At 42.0% G+C, this 17,710-nt stretch overlaps 1 protein-coding gene across 1 annotated transcript in view; it reads left to right on the top strand.

The window, feature by feature from the left end:
* The first annotated feature begins 1,676 nt into the window (after nucleotides 1–1,676).
* Nucleotides 1,677–17,710, top strand: part of TSPAN8 (tetraspanin 8) — a 42,224-nt gene continuing 26,190 nt past the window's right edge. The window contains exons 1-3 of the mRNA XM_069764604.1: nucleotides 1,677–1,823; nucleotides 13,769–13,831; nucleotides 14,144–14,275. Of these exons, the coding sequence (XP_069620705.1) occupies nucleotides 1,764–1,823; nucleotides 13,769–13,831; nucleotides 14,144–14,275 (255 nt within the window). The 5' untranslated portion in view covers nucleotides 1,677–1,763. The remainder of the gene's footprint in view (nucleotides 1,824–13,768; nucleotides 13,832–14,143; nucleotides 14,276–17,710) is intronic.

The following is a 17,710-nucleotide window of genomic DNA, read 5'->3' on the forward strand; positions in this document are numbered from 1 at the left end:
CAATTGTACCTATTCAGCCGGATAAGGGTTAAGAGTCTCCTCTTTCCTCCACTCATTACCTGTAGTAATGGCACCTGTTTAAACTTGTTATCAGTATAAAAAGACACCTGTGCACACCCTCAAACAGTCTGACTCCAAACTCCACTATGGTGAAGACCAAAGAGCTGTCAAAGGACACCAGAAACAAAATTGTAGCCCTGCACCAGGCTGGGAAGACTGAATCTGCAATAGCCAACCAGCTTGGAGTGAAGAAATCAACAGTGGGAGCAATAATTAGAAAATGGAAGACATACAAGACCACTGATAATCTCCCTCGATCTGGGGCTCCACGCAAAATCCCACCCCGTGGGGTCAGAATGATCACAAGAACGGTGAGCAAAAATCCCAGAACCACGCGGGGGGACCTAGTGAATGAACTGCAGAGAGCTGGGACCAATGTAATAAGGCCTACCATAAGTAACACACTACGCCACCATGGACTCAGATCCTGCAGTGCCAGACGTGTCCCACTGCTTAAGCCAGTACATGTCCGGGCCCGTCTGAAGTTTGCTAGAGAGCATTTGGATGATCCAGAGGAGTTTTGGGAGAATGTCCTATGGTCTGATGAAACCAAACTGGAACTGTTTGGTAGAAACACAACTTGTCGTGTTTGGAGGAAAAAGAATACTGAGTTGCATCCATCAAACACCATACCTACTGTACAGCATGGTGGTGGAAACATCATGCTTTGGGGCTGTTTCTCTGCAAAGGGGCCAGGACGACTGATCCGGGTACATGAAAGAATGAATGGGGCCATGTATCGTGAGATTTTGAGTGCAAACCTCCTTCCATCAGCAAGGGCATTAAAGATGAAACGTGGCTGGGTCTTTCAACATGACAATGATCCAAAGCACACCGCCAGGGCAACGAAGGATTGGCTTCGTAAGAAGCATTTCAAGGTACAGGAGTGGCCTAGCCAGTCTCCAGATCTCAACCCTATAGAAAACCTTTGGAGGGAGTTGAAAGTCCGTGTTGCCAAGCGAAAAGCCAAAAACATCACTGCTCTAGAGGAGATCTGCATGGAGGAATGGGCCAACATACCAACAACAGTGTGTGGCAACCTTGTGAAGACTTACAGAAAACGTTTGACCTCTGTCATTGCCAACAAAGGATATATTACAAAGTATTGAGATGAAATTTTGTTTCTGACCAAATACTTATTTTCCACCATAATATGCAAATAAATTGTTAAAAAAACAGACAATGTGATTTTCGGGATTTTTTTTTCTCAGTTTGTCTCCCATAGTTGAGGTCTACCTATGATGTAAATTACAGACGCCTCTCATCTTTTTAAGTGGTGGAACTTGCACTATTGCTGACTGACTAAATACTTTTTTGCCCCACTGTATATATATATATATATATATATATATATATATATATAGATAATTGTAGCTCACTTTTCTCCTATGTTAACTGGTAAAACTATTCATATCATATGAAAAGTGATAGATTCCCAATGTCTGCACTTTCATTTTTACCATTGATAAGATCTAAGGTTGCATATAATGTGCTATATATCAGCAAAGGCGATGCACATCACCTAATATTTTATTAGTGAGTAAGTTAGCTAAGGCAGGTGGAGACGGCACAGAGTGGCATGCTTTAAGCACCATGGTTAATATTTAGCTCGGTGCTATAGCTGCATATCCGCCTTTTTATACAGCACGAACGTCGTTTCCCTTATTTCGCTGCAAGGCACGGCTTCATAACAGCCCCTGAAAATGGCAGGAGTGAACAAATGTTTGAAGTACTCTATGTTCGTATTTAACTTTTTATTCTGGGTAAGTTACTATTTAACAAAGTATATATTTCTTTCTATATAAAAATGTCAAAATAATATCCGGTTGTAGAAAATCTGTATCTGTCAATGTAGCGAGTGTAGTGGTATTACTAAAAGACATGCCTGGCACACCTACTTCTTTACTGTGCCCAAAAGAAACACTGAAAAAACAATTGGGCTCTTCTACGCTTGTATTTTACTTTTCTTTAATGGCTATTTTTGTATAGTATTGTTCTATTTTGGATTGTAGCTATTCTGCCGACTTTATACACCCGTACACCTAATGACAATGAATTGCTATATTGGTCTAATACATGATGGAATCCTCCCAATATACTGTTATTGCCTATAAAGTCATCAGTGTCAATCGGAGTTCAGTTCTATCGACAATGCTATTACTTTCACAGTCAGGCTATGTTCACATGTCCAGTAATCATCCATTAGAACGGATCCAGCAGCAATCCGTTAACAAAAAAGTTGAGCAGAAAAAATGTTTTTGTCCACCTGAAAAAAAAAATAATTTCAACTGGATCCAATTTTTTAACATTGAAGTCTATGGGAAACAGATCCGTTAATTAGCCATCAATTTTTCTCCCATTTATAAAATACATATTTGCCATATACTACTAAACATGTGACTTTTCAAGTGATCATCTACTTGAAATGGATCCAGTGAGCAAAGACGAATCTTTTTCAAATGGGAGAAAAATGAAAGGCAGAATGACACAGTATTGTAGAGTCCAGTAGCAATGAACTTGGCTTTCCCCCAACACCTTTTATTGCTGACAGCAGATTAAGACCATGTTCACACGTTCAGTATTCGGTCAGTATTTTACATCAGTATTTGTAAGCCAAAACCAGGAGTGGAACAATCAGAGGAAAAGTATAATAGAAACACGTCACCACTTCTGTATTTATCACCCACTCCTGGTTTTGGCCTACAAATACTGATGTAAAATACTGACCAAATACTGAGCTTGTGAACATGGCCTAAACGAAAGTAAATTTACCTATTCAGAACAAAATCTCCTGTCTTTCTGAGAGGGGCTGAACAGGAACAATAGATTAATTCGCAAAGGTTGTTTTAACTAATATTTAACAGACTAAAGAACTACACCTTGTATTTATCACACATTCATAACAGATCATTTCTTTTTACTAGTAAGATAAGGATGTCAGACATTCCTGGCAAACAAACTTTATCTGAATCTCAGATCCCTTTGCTTCTAAACGATGGTCAATAAAAACATGGCTATTGTGTCACATACTGTACTAGTCATGGTGGTGACTGAACTCACAAGTGTCATAAAAAGCTTTATTCATTTCTTTCACCCATAGTAGGATAACATGTAAGTCCACCATAACAAAGTTATTGTTGCTCCTTCAGAGATTTATTTAGTATTATATTTTTATTTTATTTAAGACTCATGTGCAGAGTTGTTCTTATGGTTTAATACTGATAGACATGTTGTGAACTGCCATAAAGGGTCCATGTGAGACATCATATTCTTCAAATATTAGTTGTATGTTAGCTACCACTGTCAACCATATCAGCTCTCATGATGCTACCTTTTCTGATCAGCTTATCATATCAACCATGCAGCCTCTCTTAACCCCTTCACAACATGACATATAGATACTAGTGATGAGAGAATGTGCTGGGATAAGGAGTTATCTGAGCATGCTCTTGTGCTAACCAAGTGCCCATAGTGAGCTCTAAAAATATGTTCGAGTTCCTGCGAATGCATGTCTTGCCGCTATTAGACAGAGCAAACACATGCAGGGTGTAACTACTCTGCTAGCATCACTGCATGGCCTCCCATCCCCCACCTGCATTACACTCAACCTCACTTATTTCTCTGGGCCTTGTTGTGACTTCTCTCTGCTGCCAGCTCCATGCTGTGTGCCTTATGTCTGCTGCTTGCTCTGTGCATGCTCTGTCTGTGTGTATCGGGGGCGGCGCCGGTAACTCCTGTTTCTTATTGAGACTGTGTGCACCTTGCTAAGGTGTCCCTGGCCAATCGCCATGAGGCTTCCTGTATTTAAGACATCCCCACCCATTGGTGGGGGTCTGTGCAACTTATGCCCTCAGTCAGTTCTTAGCTGCTGAGGTGCCAGGCCTTGTCTCTGTGACTCTTGTGTTCCACCTCCCAGGGGGGCGTTGTACCCTGGTCTGTTTCCTGTGTAGCCACCCAGCAGGGCTTCGTACCCTGGCTTATGTCCGCCACCCAGTGGGGCGTCGTACCCTGGCTTGTGTCCATGTCTCTGTGCCTTGTCTTGTTCCTGACTCTGTCTTAGTCTAGTGAAAGATAAACTTAGGCACTCAACTTAAGTGGAGTTTTTTGTAATTTATTGCAGTCATCAAAATAAATGTTTTGGCCTCAATGCTTGGCCTTCTTCAGTAACAATTTCCATAAGGAAGCATCCCTTGGACGTGATGTGGGATGTACGAGACTAGTGCAGTATGAGCTGCTCAAGGTATGGCAGACTAGCGGCGGATACCGCATCGCACTAGCACAAGCCGGCACCGGCCTCTTGATAACTAACTGTGGACACTATAACCCGGACTTCATTACCTCGAGCAGCTCATACTGCACTAGTGCCGTACATCCCACATCACGTCCAAGGGACGATTCTATTTCTTCCTTATGGAAATTGTTTATCTTTCACTATATATGGCTTTGGACCTTACTAAGGTGCCATTTCTGGATAGTGCACGCGGTTTTCCTCTATTCTGTCTTAGTCTAGCCCTGTTCCCGTGTCCGTTTATATCCCTGTCTTGGTTTGCTTTTTCTGTTGTGCGTACTCTGTGTCTTGCTTTGCTCTGCTTTACACTCTGTATCTAACTTTGCTCTGCTCTGCCCTCTGTGTCTTGCTTTGCCTTGCTTTCGGCTCCGCTCTCTGCGAGCTTGCTTTGCATTCTGGTACCTTGCTCTGCACTCTGTGTCTTGCTCTGCACTCTGACTTTGCTCTGCTCTCAGCTCTGCACTCTGTGTCTTGCTCTGCACTCTGACTTTGCTCTGCTCTCAGCTCTGCACTCTGTGGCTTTGCTCTCAGCTCAGCTCTCTGTAGCTTTGCCCTGCACTTTGTTCTGCACTCTGTGGCCCTGCTCTGCGGCTCCGCTCAGCTCTCGCTCTGCAGCTCCGCTTCTTGTGGTTCTACTTTGCTCCACTTCTTGCGGTTCTACTTGGCTCCACTCCTTGCGGTTCTACTTCTCCCGCTCTTGGCTCCGCCTCCTGCATTTCTGCACTTGGCTCCACCTCCAGCTCTTGGCCCCGTCTCCTGCGTTTCTGTACTTGGCGCTACCTCCAGCTCTTGGCTCCGTCTCCTGCGTTTTTGCACTTGGCTCCGCCTCCAGCTCTTGGCTCCGCCTCCGGCATTTCTGTTCTTGGCTCTAGCTCCTGTGCTTTCGCTCTGCATCTGCTCTTGCGGTCTTTCTCTACCTATTCTTAAGTCCTCCTGTCTGAACAGGTTCTTACCTGTTTTACATACCTGCCTGCTAACCGGTCCCTACCGGTTCTTCCAGTGTACCAGTCTTGTCCGCCTGTCCTGCGAGAGAGCCAGCCGTACCTGCCTGTCTACCAGAGAGCCAGCCATGCCCGCCTGCCTGCCAGTGTCTCTGTTGTACCCGTCTGCCTGCCTGTGTCCCAGCGATACCCGCCTGTCTGCCAGAGTGCCAGCCGTGCCCGCTTGCCTGTCTATGTTCCATTCCCCGGTGGGATCAGCAGCCACAGCCAGACACCACCCTGGAGTGGTACCTGGTAGCTTCCTATTGCACAAGTCAGACCTCACCATCAGAGGCTCCAGCGAACACCTAGGAAGCTACTTAGTTACGCCCCTTCCAGGGTAGCTTGGTCTGTGGTCCAATGGGGACACACCCCCGCATGCCGCCCCAACCAATCTCGGCGCGTGCGTGACACAGGGATTGCCTAACAGCCGTGAGACACGCAACAGCGGGGACTCAAACATATTTTTTGAGCTTGCCGAAGACACTTGGTTATCACAAGAGCATGCTCAGATAGCACCTTATCCAACCATATTTGCTCAACACGAATAATTATGTTTGCTCGCAAGCAAAACCCATATCTTTCCTGCCAGATGATGGCTGATTTTTTCAGCCATCATCTGACTCTAACACCCACAGGTGGAGCGGTGCTCCGCCAGCAGCTGCTTACACGTTAAATGTGGCTGTAAATCTCCGAAAGCAACATTTACCAGGCATCAGCAGGAGTGCTGCATTCCATGCGCCCATTAGTGCACCTGTGATGTTAGTATGGTGCACCGATGGTAAAAAAAAAAACCCCTAAAGAAATGAACTGGAACATAAGTTCATTTGCATGAAGCATGTACACATGTGGTCAAAATTGTTGGTCCCCCTCTTTTAATGTCAGAAAAACCCACAATGGTCACAGAAATAACTTGAATCTGACAAAAGTAATAATAAATAAAAGATCTATGAAAATGAGCAAATGAAAGTCAGACATTGCTTTTCAACTATGCTTCCACAGAATTTGAGAAGATATATAACTCATGAAATAGGCCTGGACAGAAATGATGGTAACCCTGAAAATAATGTGATAAAAGGGACATGTTAAATCAAGGTTTGTCCACTAACCAGCATCACAGGTGTCCACAATCTTGTAATCTGTGAGTGGGCCTGTATATAGGGCTACAGATACTCACTGTGCTGTTTGGTGACATGGTGTGTATCACACTCAACATGGACCAGAGGAAGCGAAGGAAAGAGTTGTCTCAGGAGATGAGAAAGAAAATTATAGTCAAACATGTAAAAGTTATAAGACCATCTCCAAGCAGCTTGATGTTCCTGTGACTACAGTTGCAAATATTATTCAGAAATGTAAGATCCATGGGACTATAGACAACCTCCCTGGACGTGGCCGCAGGAGGAAAATTGATGACTAGTGTTGAGCGATACCGTCCGATACTTGAAAGTATCGGTATCGGATAGTATCGGCCGATACCCGAAAAATATCGGATATCGCCGATACCGATATCCGATACCAATACAAGTCAATGGGACATCAAGTATCGGAATGTATCCTCATGGATCCCAGGGTCTGAAGGAGAGGAAACTCTCCTTCAGGCCCTGGGATCCATATTAAAGTGTAAAATAAAGAATTAAAATAAAAAATATTGTTATATTCACCTCTCCGGCGGCCCCTGGACATCAGCGGGAGGATCCGGCGTCCGGCACGGCTTCTTTCTTCAAAATGCGCGCCTTTAGGACCTGTGGAATGACGTCCCGGCTTCTGATTGGTCGCGTGCCGCCCATGTGACCGCCACGCGACCAATCAGAAGCCGCGACGTCATTCCTCAGGTCCTAAAAGGCGCTCATTCTAGGACTTTAGCTGAGGAATGACGTCGCGGCTTCTGATTGGTCGCGTGGCGGTCACATGGGCGGCACGCGACCAATCAGAAGCCGGGACGTCATACCACAGGTCCTAAAGGCGCGCATTTTGAAGAAAGAAGCCGTGCCGGACGCCGGATCCTCCCGCTGATGTCCAGGGGCCGCCGGAGAGGTGAATATAACAATATTTTTTATTTTAATTCTTTATTTTACACTTCCGATACCGATACCCGATATCACAAAAATATCGGATCTCGGTATCGGAATTCCGATACCGCAAGTATCGGCCGATACCCGATACTTGCGGTATCGGAATGCTCAACACTATTGATGACAAATCAAAGAGATGGATAATACGAATAGTAACAAAAGAGTCCAGAAAAACATCTATACAGATTGAAGGTGAACTTCAAGCTCAAGGAACATAAGTGTCATATCGCACCATCTGTCGGTGTATGAGCCAAAATGGACTTCATGGGAGATGACCAAGGAGGACACCATTGTTGAAAAAAAAAAATTATAAAAAGCCAGACTGGAATTTGCCAAACTACATGATGACAAGCCACAATGCTTCTGGGAGAATGTCCTGTGGACAGATTAAATCCACATGGAGAGAAGTAGAACCGGAGAATAGAAGCCGCGCAGACCACAATAAAGGTATCAGAGTTACACACACACTCTGTTTATTAGCCTACGCGTTTCGTGGCCAACAGGCCACTTCATCAGGGCCACTGATGCCCTGATAAAGTGGCCTGTTGGCCACGAAACGCGTAGGCTAATAAACAGAGTGTGTGTGTAACTCTGATACCTTTATTGTGGTCTGCGCGGCTTCTATTCTCCGGTTCTACTTCTCTCCATGTGGATTTGTTCTGCTTGCCGGGAGCTTGCTGCGACCATACGTGCTGATCCAAGGGAGTTGTGACCTGTCACAACCAGACCAGGTGAGTCTGTTTTGTGGGGGTCCACGTGATTGCGACACCTGAAGGTATTACTCTATGTGCGCTTCTTTTTCTTGTCTGTGGACAGATGAGACAAAAATGCAACTTTTTAGCAAGGAATATCAGCTGTATGTTCACAGACGGAAAAATGAAGAATATCAAGAAAAGAACACTGTCCCTACTATGAAACATGGAGGAGGCTCTGCCTGCTTTCCTGCATCTGGCACAGGGTGTCTAGAATCTGTGCAGGGTACAATGAATTTCAAGACTATCAAGGGATTCTAGAGAGAAATGTGCTGCTCAGAGTCAGAAAGCTTGGTCTCAGTCGCAGGTCATGGGTATTGCAACAGGGTAATGACCCAAAACACACAGCTAAAAACACCCAAGAATGGCTAAGTGGAAAACATTGGACTATTCTGAAGTGATCTTCTATGAGCCCTGACCTATATCCTATTGAGCATCTTTGGAAAGATCTGAAACATGGCGACTGGAAAAGGCGACCTTCAAACACGAGACAGCTGGAGCAGTTTGCCCTTGAGGAGTGGGCCAAAATACCTGTCGAGAGGTGCATAAGTCTCAATGACAGTTACAGGAATCGTTTGATTGCAGTGATTGCCTCAAAAGGTTGTGCAACAAAATATTAAGTTAAGGGTACCATCATTTCTGTCCAGGCCTATTTCATGAGTTTTATCTTTCAAAAATTCTGTGGGAGCGTGGTTGAAAAGCAATGTCTGACTTTCATTTGAAATTTTCTTAGATTTTTTATTTATTATTACTTTTGTCAGATTCAAGTTATTTCTGTGACCATTGTGGAGTTTTCTGTGATTAAACGAGGGGAACCAACAATTTTGACCATGTGTGTAAGTGTATGTTTACATTGGCCACTAAACAGACAAAACCCAAGATAGAAACATAATAGGCAAATACCTTGCAGTAAATAAATAAACAACTATAGCAAATAAAAATAATATAGAGAGTAATTAGTTGCTTATCGTGGGGCACCGATGGGTTGCCATGACAGCGGAGGGCCACTGAAGACCCTCGTGCCTGTGATGCCGTTCCTCCTGTGAAAGCTAGCATTTAGCTGGTGTTTATAAGATACTGTGATTTTCTTTATTATACATAGCACAAACAATTGAATAATTGCAGCTTCAAGTTCCCTAAGGGGAATAACAAGGGCATTCAAAAGTGAGAAAAAATGTTTGTAAAAATCTGAAGAAACCCCCCCAAAAAATAACAAAAGTTCAATTCACCCCTTTTTTGCTCCATTAAAAATAAATAGACATAATTGGTATCACAGCATTAAGAAAAGTCTGATCTATCAAATTGTTAAATAAATTAATCTGAAATGGCGTAACAAGAAAAAAAACAACAGAATTACGTTTTTTTGGGCCTCTGCAACATTGCAATAAAATGCAATAAGAAGCGATCTAATCATTGTATCTACCCCAAAATGGTATCAGTAACAACATCAACTCACAGCGCAAAAAATAAGCCCTCCCAGGTCCCACATCCTGAAAACGTTACGGGTCTCAGAAACACGGATTAAATAATTTTTTTTTCCAAATGTCTGAATTTTTTTTCAACACGTAAATGAAACTTCAAGAGAACTTTACATGTTTGATATCTGTGTAATCATACTGACCTGAAGAATCATATTGCCAGGTCAGTCTTACCATATAGTGAACGTGGTGAATAAAAAACTAAAAAAAAATTATGGAATTGCACTTTTTTTGCAATTTTAACGCACTTGATTTTTTTCTCATTTTCTAGTGCATTACATGAAAAAATAAATGGTGTCATTTAAATGTACAACTTGTCCCGCAAAAAAGCAAGCCCTCATACAGCTATGTGGACAGAAAAATAAAACAGTTATGGCTCTTGGAAGAATGGAAGGAGAAACAAAAACAAAAAATGGTTGGCGAGTATGCAGCCCTCGTATGGCAGCGTAGGAACATTTCAGAAGCCATAATGCCATAGCTGGATCAAGAAGAATTGAGACATGAGTTGGAAAACATGACTCCAAAATGAACGAGTCTTAGGACATAGCCATCAAGGATGGAATAGTGAGTGCCTTCTTCCACAATCTCTCCAGCGGGAATCTAGATAGGAAGGATCTGATATATGAATAGATGTTGGACAAAATGCCATACCAGCACTTGCGTTAACAGCAGGCCATTAACGTATGTGTTGAATGGGCTGCTGTTAACGCAATGTGAACCCAGCCTTAGTTGCCTAAAGGTAAGATATTAACATGCAGCTCAAAATGGTTCTGGTCAACCACGCTCTGTGATTTTACAGCTTTCAGTAGTTACGTTATTGGTTAGCTAATAGATCCTCTGATAATAAATAGCAGCAATGGAGTGAAGAAACTAGAGACTATAAGCCAGTTCATTTTTTTTCAATGTGGCTGGATTTGCAGTCAAGATTGTTGCCCATGATTTAACATTTGGGGGTCCGGTGGCAGTATTCAGATGGTTTACAGTATTATTTTACTATAGAGCCTTGTACTTAAACTCTGGAATTATTAAACGGATTTTCCAATTAATAAAAAATTCTGTCCCCTGGCTGCAGTTTATTTAAAAAAAAAAATCAAACTGAGCTTCACTGACCATCCCCGGGTCCAGCACTGTGTCCTCCAAAGTGCCCAGTGTCTTGTGCCGTTTTTTCGCTGAGCTCACCTATTGGCTGCTGCGCTGTGACGTCAATGCTGTAGGCAATAACAGGCAACAGGAGTAACTGCCGAGACTGAATACTGGGAAGGGGAAAAAAAGCGCAGCTTGTTTTTCTAATCTTGATAATTACCTTAATCCACATTAGAACTATACAAACCAGGGTTCATAAAGCAAAGGTTAATGAAGAAACCGAAAATAAAGATAGTAAAGGTTCACTATAAAGAACCAGAAAGTTGTAAACTGGAAATCTACCATGAACATAAAAAGATATTTGCATTGCTTCGTTCAGAAATCCCAAAACAAATGAACATAACATTTCTACAAATCATCCCAGTCATTGCAGACATGAATTTTTACTCCACAATATATGGGGCAGATACATGGACTGTAATTTTGGTTTACACGTGGTCCCATATTGCGGTCAGTATATCCCTGTGTGGTACTTCTATGCCCATCAAGATGTTTCAGTACTTTCTCCTGTGCAAGGAGAATAATGCAACATGGAAAGGAGCAAACACCAATGTTTTCTTAAGGAGTCCATATGCAAATTGTCTGTTCAAAGAGGAAGAGGACTAGAACTCTAGCACCACCTATTGGGATCGAAAATTCAATATTGATCCTTTGAAATATGACTTTGGATAAAAGCCAAATCAGAATCTCAATTTGCATACCCGGTGTTTCTGGGTACTGCCACTAGTCAAAGTATGAGATCTGATTTGGCTGGGTGAGAGGCTAAGACTGGGATCTAAGGGGTAAGGGTACTCCTTGTAGAAAATGACGTACCAAGTCTGGCATGCCAGCATGAGGCGGCTTAAACGCCTTGCATGCTCCTCTGGGAAATTAAATATGCAAATTGTCTCTTCTGAGAGGTAGAGGACTTGGACTCTAGTTTCACCTATTAGAAGTAGCAATCCTATAAGTCAATATTGACTCCTTAAAGAGCCTTGAAAATACTGTGGGTTGGACGTTGTGTACATCCGCAGGGTCCAATCTGCAGCGTCCAGTTGTTTCTGCATAATGGATGGGATTTCAGGAAATCTCATGCCCACTCTGTGTCCAGAGACGCTCACGGCTCACCCATGGAGACAGACATGTGGCACGTCTCTCCAGACCGAAGCTTGTCAATTTCTCTTGCAGAGACTTGAGTCTCCACAAGAAAAATTTCATCCATACAATGCATTGGACGCAGTGAATTCTCAAGGTTCAGTGAACACATGCGGAATCACCTGCGTTCAATAGCCAGCAGCGCTTTGGATGCAGCGGACATGTGCTGTGTGCAAAGCGCTGACAATTCCTGATCATGAGCACCTGGCCTTAGGATAAAAGCCAAATCAGTATCTCAATTTGTAGACACTGTGTTTCAGGGTATTCATAGGAGTAGGTATTCATGGGGCAAACAAAAAAACATGATTTTATAGAGATTCCCAGATTTTCAGCACAGGCTTTTGGGGTATTGTGGCCTATGCATTTGGGATCCATTAAATATGGATGCCATATACACTTATGTATTTGAAGCTATCATTGTGATGGTCATAAGTTGTCAACATTTTCCACCAGAAAATGAAAAACATGAAAAACATGATCTACAAGATGAACTGTGTGAAAGATATTGTCAACTTTGACATGCAACCAAATAGGAACGCCTGGCCTTATGTGATATCCAATAAACTGTTAACTTTACAATAAAGATGTTTGACAGCCTCATAATCCAAGCCAGCTCCACTGAAAACAAGCTTTCTGAACTTTTCCATCGTAAACTCTAGATAGCCATGGCACTCACTTTGACTTTGGCATGTGTTAGTTCCATTCATTTTTATTTTGCAATATTTATTTAAACAAGAAGGTTTGGTTCAAGAAAATAATAATGTTTAACTTGATGTACTCCCCCTAAGATGTCATAAAAATAGATCAAAATTGTATATGTCCCTAAAAATAAGACCAATAAATGTCACATTGCCACACACAAAAAAAAACCTCAAACAGCTCTGTAGATAAAAAAAATAAAAAGTTACTGGTCTCAGAAAATAGCGACACAAACCAAATTCTTTTTACAAATTTCAGATTTTTTTTTCATTACTTGAATCATAATAAAAACCTTACATTTGGTATTACCATAATTGTACTGACCTAAAGAACCATATTGGCAGTTATTATTTACTGAACACTAACTGCAACATTAACATAATCCCAAAAACTGTGGCTGAAAGGCTTCTTTTCATAATTTTATTGCACTTTCCATTTTTCAGTACATTGTATGATTAAATGAATGGTATCAGTTCACAACCACTATTCATCCCCCCAAAAAACAAATTGTCAAACAGTAATGTCAATGGAAAAATACAAACTTCACGGGCCTTAGAAGAAAGAGGAGGGAAGAACAAAAGGTTAAAAACAAAAATTGGCCTCGGTGGAAGCGGTTTATGAAATTAGAACAATATCATACTTTGCAAAAACATGTACCACTAAATGTTACTAACATAGCTTTTGTGCAGGGTATTTGAAAAAGGAAACAGGTGCTCTTCTACTCCATACTTGTTTCCCCAGTGATCTGGGTGTAATTTCTGTACTATGCTCCCTACACCCTCACCCACTCATTCCTACGTATCCTCCAACATTTACAAGACAATATCAGTGGCATGCTAAAACACACAGATCAGTTGAGTTTTTATGACTTGGGTGTTTTTATGAGCTCAGGTATCTATACGACAATGACACATAAGCAAACACAATAATATCGTCATTGGTACTCTGGAGAAACACAACAGACAATAAAATCAATGGCGACCCCAGAAATGAACAGACCAGACCGGTCCTCTGTTTGGCTTATGGAGCATGTACAGTTGATGTCCAAGGCAGACAATCCATTAGAAGGGTGGCTCACAACATTTGGTAATTCGACATGTTTATTTATGTAACAGCATTTTAAAAGATGTAACAGGAGAATGATCTATGCTTTATTTCGCAGGTTTGTGGTTGTGTGATTTTGGGAGTCTCCATATGGCTTCGTGTCAGTTCAGATGCTCAGCAAGTAAGTAGCACTGAATGAGACTGAATATGTAACGTAATAATTCTATTATAAAATGAAGCTAAAAACCACTGAAACCTTATGCACTTCTGAAAAATTTGTGGCGGCATATAGCACCACAAGGCGCCCTTTCTGCTGCTGCCCCGGCATTGCTATTGCAGGGGCTTTCTGTTCTAACTAAAAGATTTCATGTCCCAAGCAGGGGGCCCTTCTCTATGATGTCCATATGCCATGATGAGAAAATCCCTTTTACTCTCTAGAATACCTTTTTTTCTTTATTAATGCTTTCTCTCCCAACTTTCTACTTTATTCTAGAAATTTAACATACAAGGAAGTGGTGTGCTTACGGCAATTGATGTCATGATAGCAGTGGGAGCCATTATTATGGTACTTGGATTTTTTGGATGCTGCGGTGCTATAAAAGAAAGTCGTTGCCTTCTTCTTCTGGTACGTGTGTCTGGTTATCAGTTTAAACATATAGCATCGGTAGCTATATGTTAACAATCCAAAATGCTATTTCATCTTGAGGTCAGAAGTGATAAAATATCGGTCACTAAAACACAATGTTATGGTAGTAATATATTTCTTAAAGAGAATCTGTCATTATGATCAACCCTCCTAAATTGTCCACATGGGCACACAGGTCATAGGACGCTGAATAAAATTATACATTGATATCTACGATTCACTGCCTCATTCCAAACAAATCCATGTTATTTTGAATTTGTTATTGAGTCCATGGAGCTGACCGGGAGATGCCGCACCCTCCTTCCTAAATTCAAAAGTATTCATGTCTTTCAAATGCAAATACAGTTGAACACTGTGGCAGCAGAACAGGAGCAGTGCAGTGCTTGTTAGTCCCTGAACTGCAATGGCGTGATGAGGTCCCCACGCTGATGATGTCATCATACCGCTGCTGGCGCTGGGCCGCAGATGTAAGCACTCCAGGAGGAACTGAAGATGAAATGTGTTTCTTTTGTGTTTGATGTTTTGATGATACTTTCCAAGCTAAATTATGGAACAATGGGGGACACTATGGGGGCCCCTATGGGGAACATTATGGGGTAATGGTAGACATTATGGAGCAATTGGGACATTATGGGGGACATTATGAAACAATGAGAGCCATTATGAGGCAATGGGGAACATTATGGGGCAATGGCTGATACTATGGTGGAGGGACATTTTAGGGGAGATATTATGGAGAAGAGCAATGTGGGCAAGATATTATGGAGAGGGACAATGTGGTGGAGATATTATGGAGAGCAGAAGTGTGGGAGATGTTATAGAGAGGGGCAGTTTGGGGGACATTACAGAGATAGGCAGTTTGAGGGGATATTATGGAGAGGGGACATTATGGGGAGGGGCAGTGTTGGGAGATTATGGAGAGGGAAAGTGAGGTGATTGACATTGTGAATAGGGATAGGAAAGGGGGATACTGTGGAGAGGGACAGTGAGAAGGGGATATTTTGCACATGAAGCACAGTTAGTGGCAATTATTTATTCAGGGGTGCAGCATGGCAGATATTTATATTTATGGGGCAGTATAGTGATACTTTTATTTCTAATGATACCATGTTGGGAAGTGCTGCTGAAGACTGAGAAAGGGGAAGTCTGCAGCGATTAGCTCTGAGCATGAAATTTCATTGTGGAGTCTGTTTATTTGTAATACAGCCTGTACCTCATCAGTGCTGTGGTTCCTGTAAGGTCCACAGTCTGATGATGGCTGGTTACAACAACTCCCAGCATCTCCTTACCATTGCTAAGGACATACTGGGAATTGTAGGTTCCAGCAATACAATACATTACTCCATACACTGCTCAAAAAATAAAGGGAACACTTAAACACCACATCCTAGATATTACTGAACTAAATATTTGAGTTGCAAACCTTTATTCATTACATATTGAAATATTTCGAGAACAATAAAACATAGCAAATGTGGTACCAATATTCAAAAAGGACTCTAAAAGTGAACCTGGAAATTATAGGCAGTAAGCTTAACCTCTATTGTTGGTAAAATATTTGAAGGGTTTCTGAGGGATGTTATTCTGGATTATCTTAATGAGAATAACTGTCTAACTCTATATCAGAATGGGTTTATGAGGAATCGCTCCTGTCTAACCAATCTAATCAGTTTTTATGAAGAGGTAAGCTATAGACTGGACCAAGGTGAGTCATTGGACGTGGTATATCTTGATTTTTCCAAAGCGTTTGATACCGTACACAAGAGCTTGGTAGACAAAATGAGAATGCTGAGTTTGGGGGAAAATATGTGTAAATGGGTAAGTAACTGGCTTAGTGATAGAAAGCAGAGGGTGGTTAGAAATGATATATTCTCTAACTGGGTCGCTGTGACCAGTGGGCTACCGCAGAGGTCGGTATTGGGACCTATTCTCTTCAATATATCTATTAACTATCTGGTAGAATGTTTACACAGTAAAATATTGATATTTGCAGATGATACAAAACTATGTAAAGCAGTTAATACAAGATAGTATTCTGCTACAGATGGATCTGGATAAGTTGGAAACTTGGGCCGAAAGGTGGCAGATGTGGTTTAACAATGATAAATGTAAGGTTATGCACATGGGAAGAAGGAATCAATATCACCATTACACAAAGAATGGGAAACCGCTGGGTAAATCTGACATGGAGAAGGACTTGGGGATCCTAGTTAATGATAAGCTTACCTTGAGCAGCCAAGTGCTAGGCAGCGGCTGCCAAGGCAAACAGGATCATGGGGTGCATTAAAAGAGGTGCATGCATACACATGATGAGGACATTATACTGCCTCTGTACAAATCCCTGGTTAGACCGCACATGGAGCATTGTGTACAGCTTTGGGCACCAGTGCTCAGAAAGGATATAATGGAACTAGAGTGAGTGCAAAGGAGAGCAACAAAATTAATAAAGGGAATGGGGAAACTACAATACCCAGAGACATTAGCAAAATTAGGATTATTTAGTCTAGAAAAAAGATGACTGAGGGGTGATCTAATAACCATGTATAAGTATATAAGGGGACAATACAAATATCTCTCTAAGGATCTGTTTATACCAAGGTAGGTGAAGGTCACAAGGGGGCATTCTCTGCGTCTGGAGGAGAGAAGGTTTTTCCACCAACATACAAGAGGATTCTTAACTGTTAGGGCAGTGAAAATCTGGAATTTCTTGCCCGAGGAGGTGGTAATAGCGAACTCAGTCGAGGGGTTCAAGAGAGGCCTGGATGTCTTCCTGGAGCAGAACAATATTGTATCTTATAGTTATTAGGTTCTTTAGAAGGATGTAGATCTGGGGATTTATTCTGATGGAATATCAGCTGAACTAGATGGACAAATGTCTTTTTTTCAGCCTTGCTAACTATGTTACTATGTTATAAAAATGATCACTGTAAATCAAAATTAATATCCCATGGAGGTCTGGATTTGGAACAATACTCAAAATCAAAGTGGAAAACCAAATGAAAGCCTGATCCAACTTCAGTGGAAACGCCTAAAGACAAGGAAATAAGGCTCAGTAGTGTGTGTGGCCTCCACGTGCCTATAAAACCTCCCTACCACACCTGGGCATGCTCTTGATGAGGCTGCAGATGTTCTCCTGATGGATCTCCTCCCAGACCTGGATTAAAGCATCAGTAAACTCCTGGACAGTCTGTGGTGCAACATGGCTTTGATGGATAGAACAAGACATGATGTCCAAGATGTGGTCGATTGGATTCAGGTCTGGGGAATGGGCAGGCTACTCCTTAGCATCAATGCCTTAATCATGCATGAACTGCTGACACACTTCAGACATGTGAGGCCTAGCATTGTCATGCATCAGAAGGAACCCAGGGTCCAGTGCACATGGATATGGTCTCACAATGGGTCTGAGAATCT

This window comes from Ranitomeya imitator, chromosome 4, assembly GCF_032444005.1.
Source record: "Ranitomeya imitator isolate aRanImi1 chromosome 4, aRanImi1.pri, whole genome shotgun sequence".
Classification (NCBI taxonomy): domain Eukaryota; kingdom Metazoa; phylum Chordata; class Amphibia; order Anura; family Dendrobatidae; genus Ranitomeya; species Ranitomeya imitator.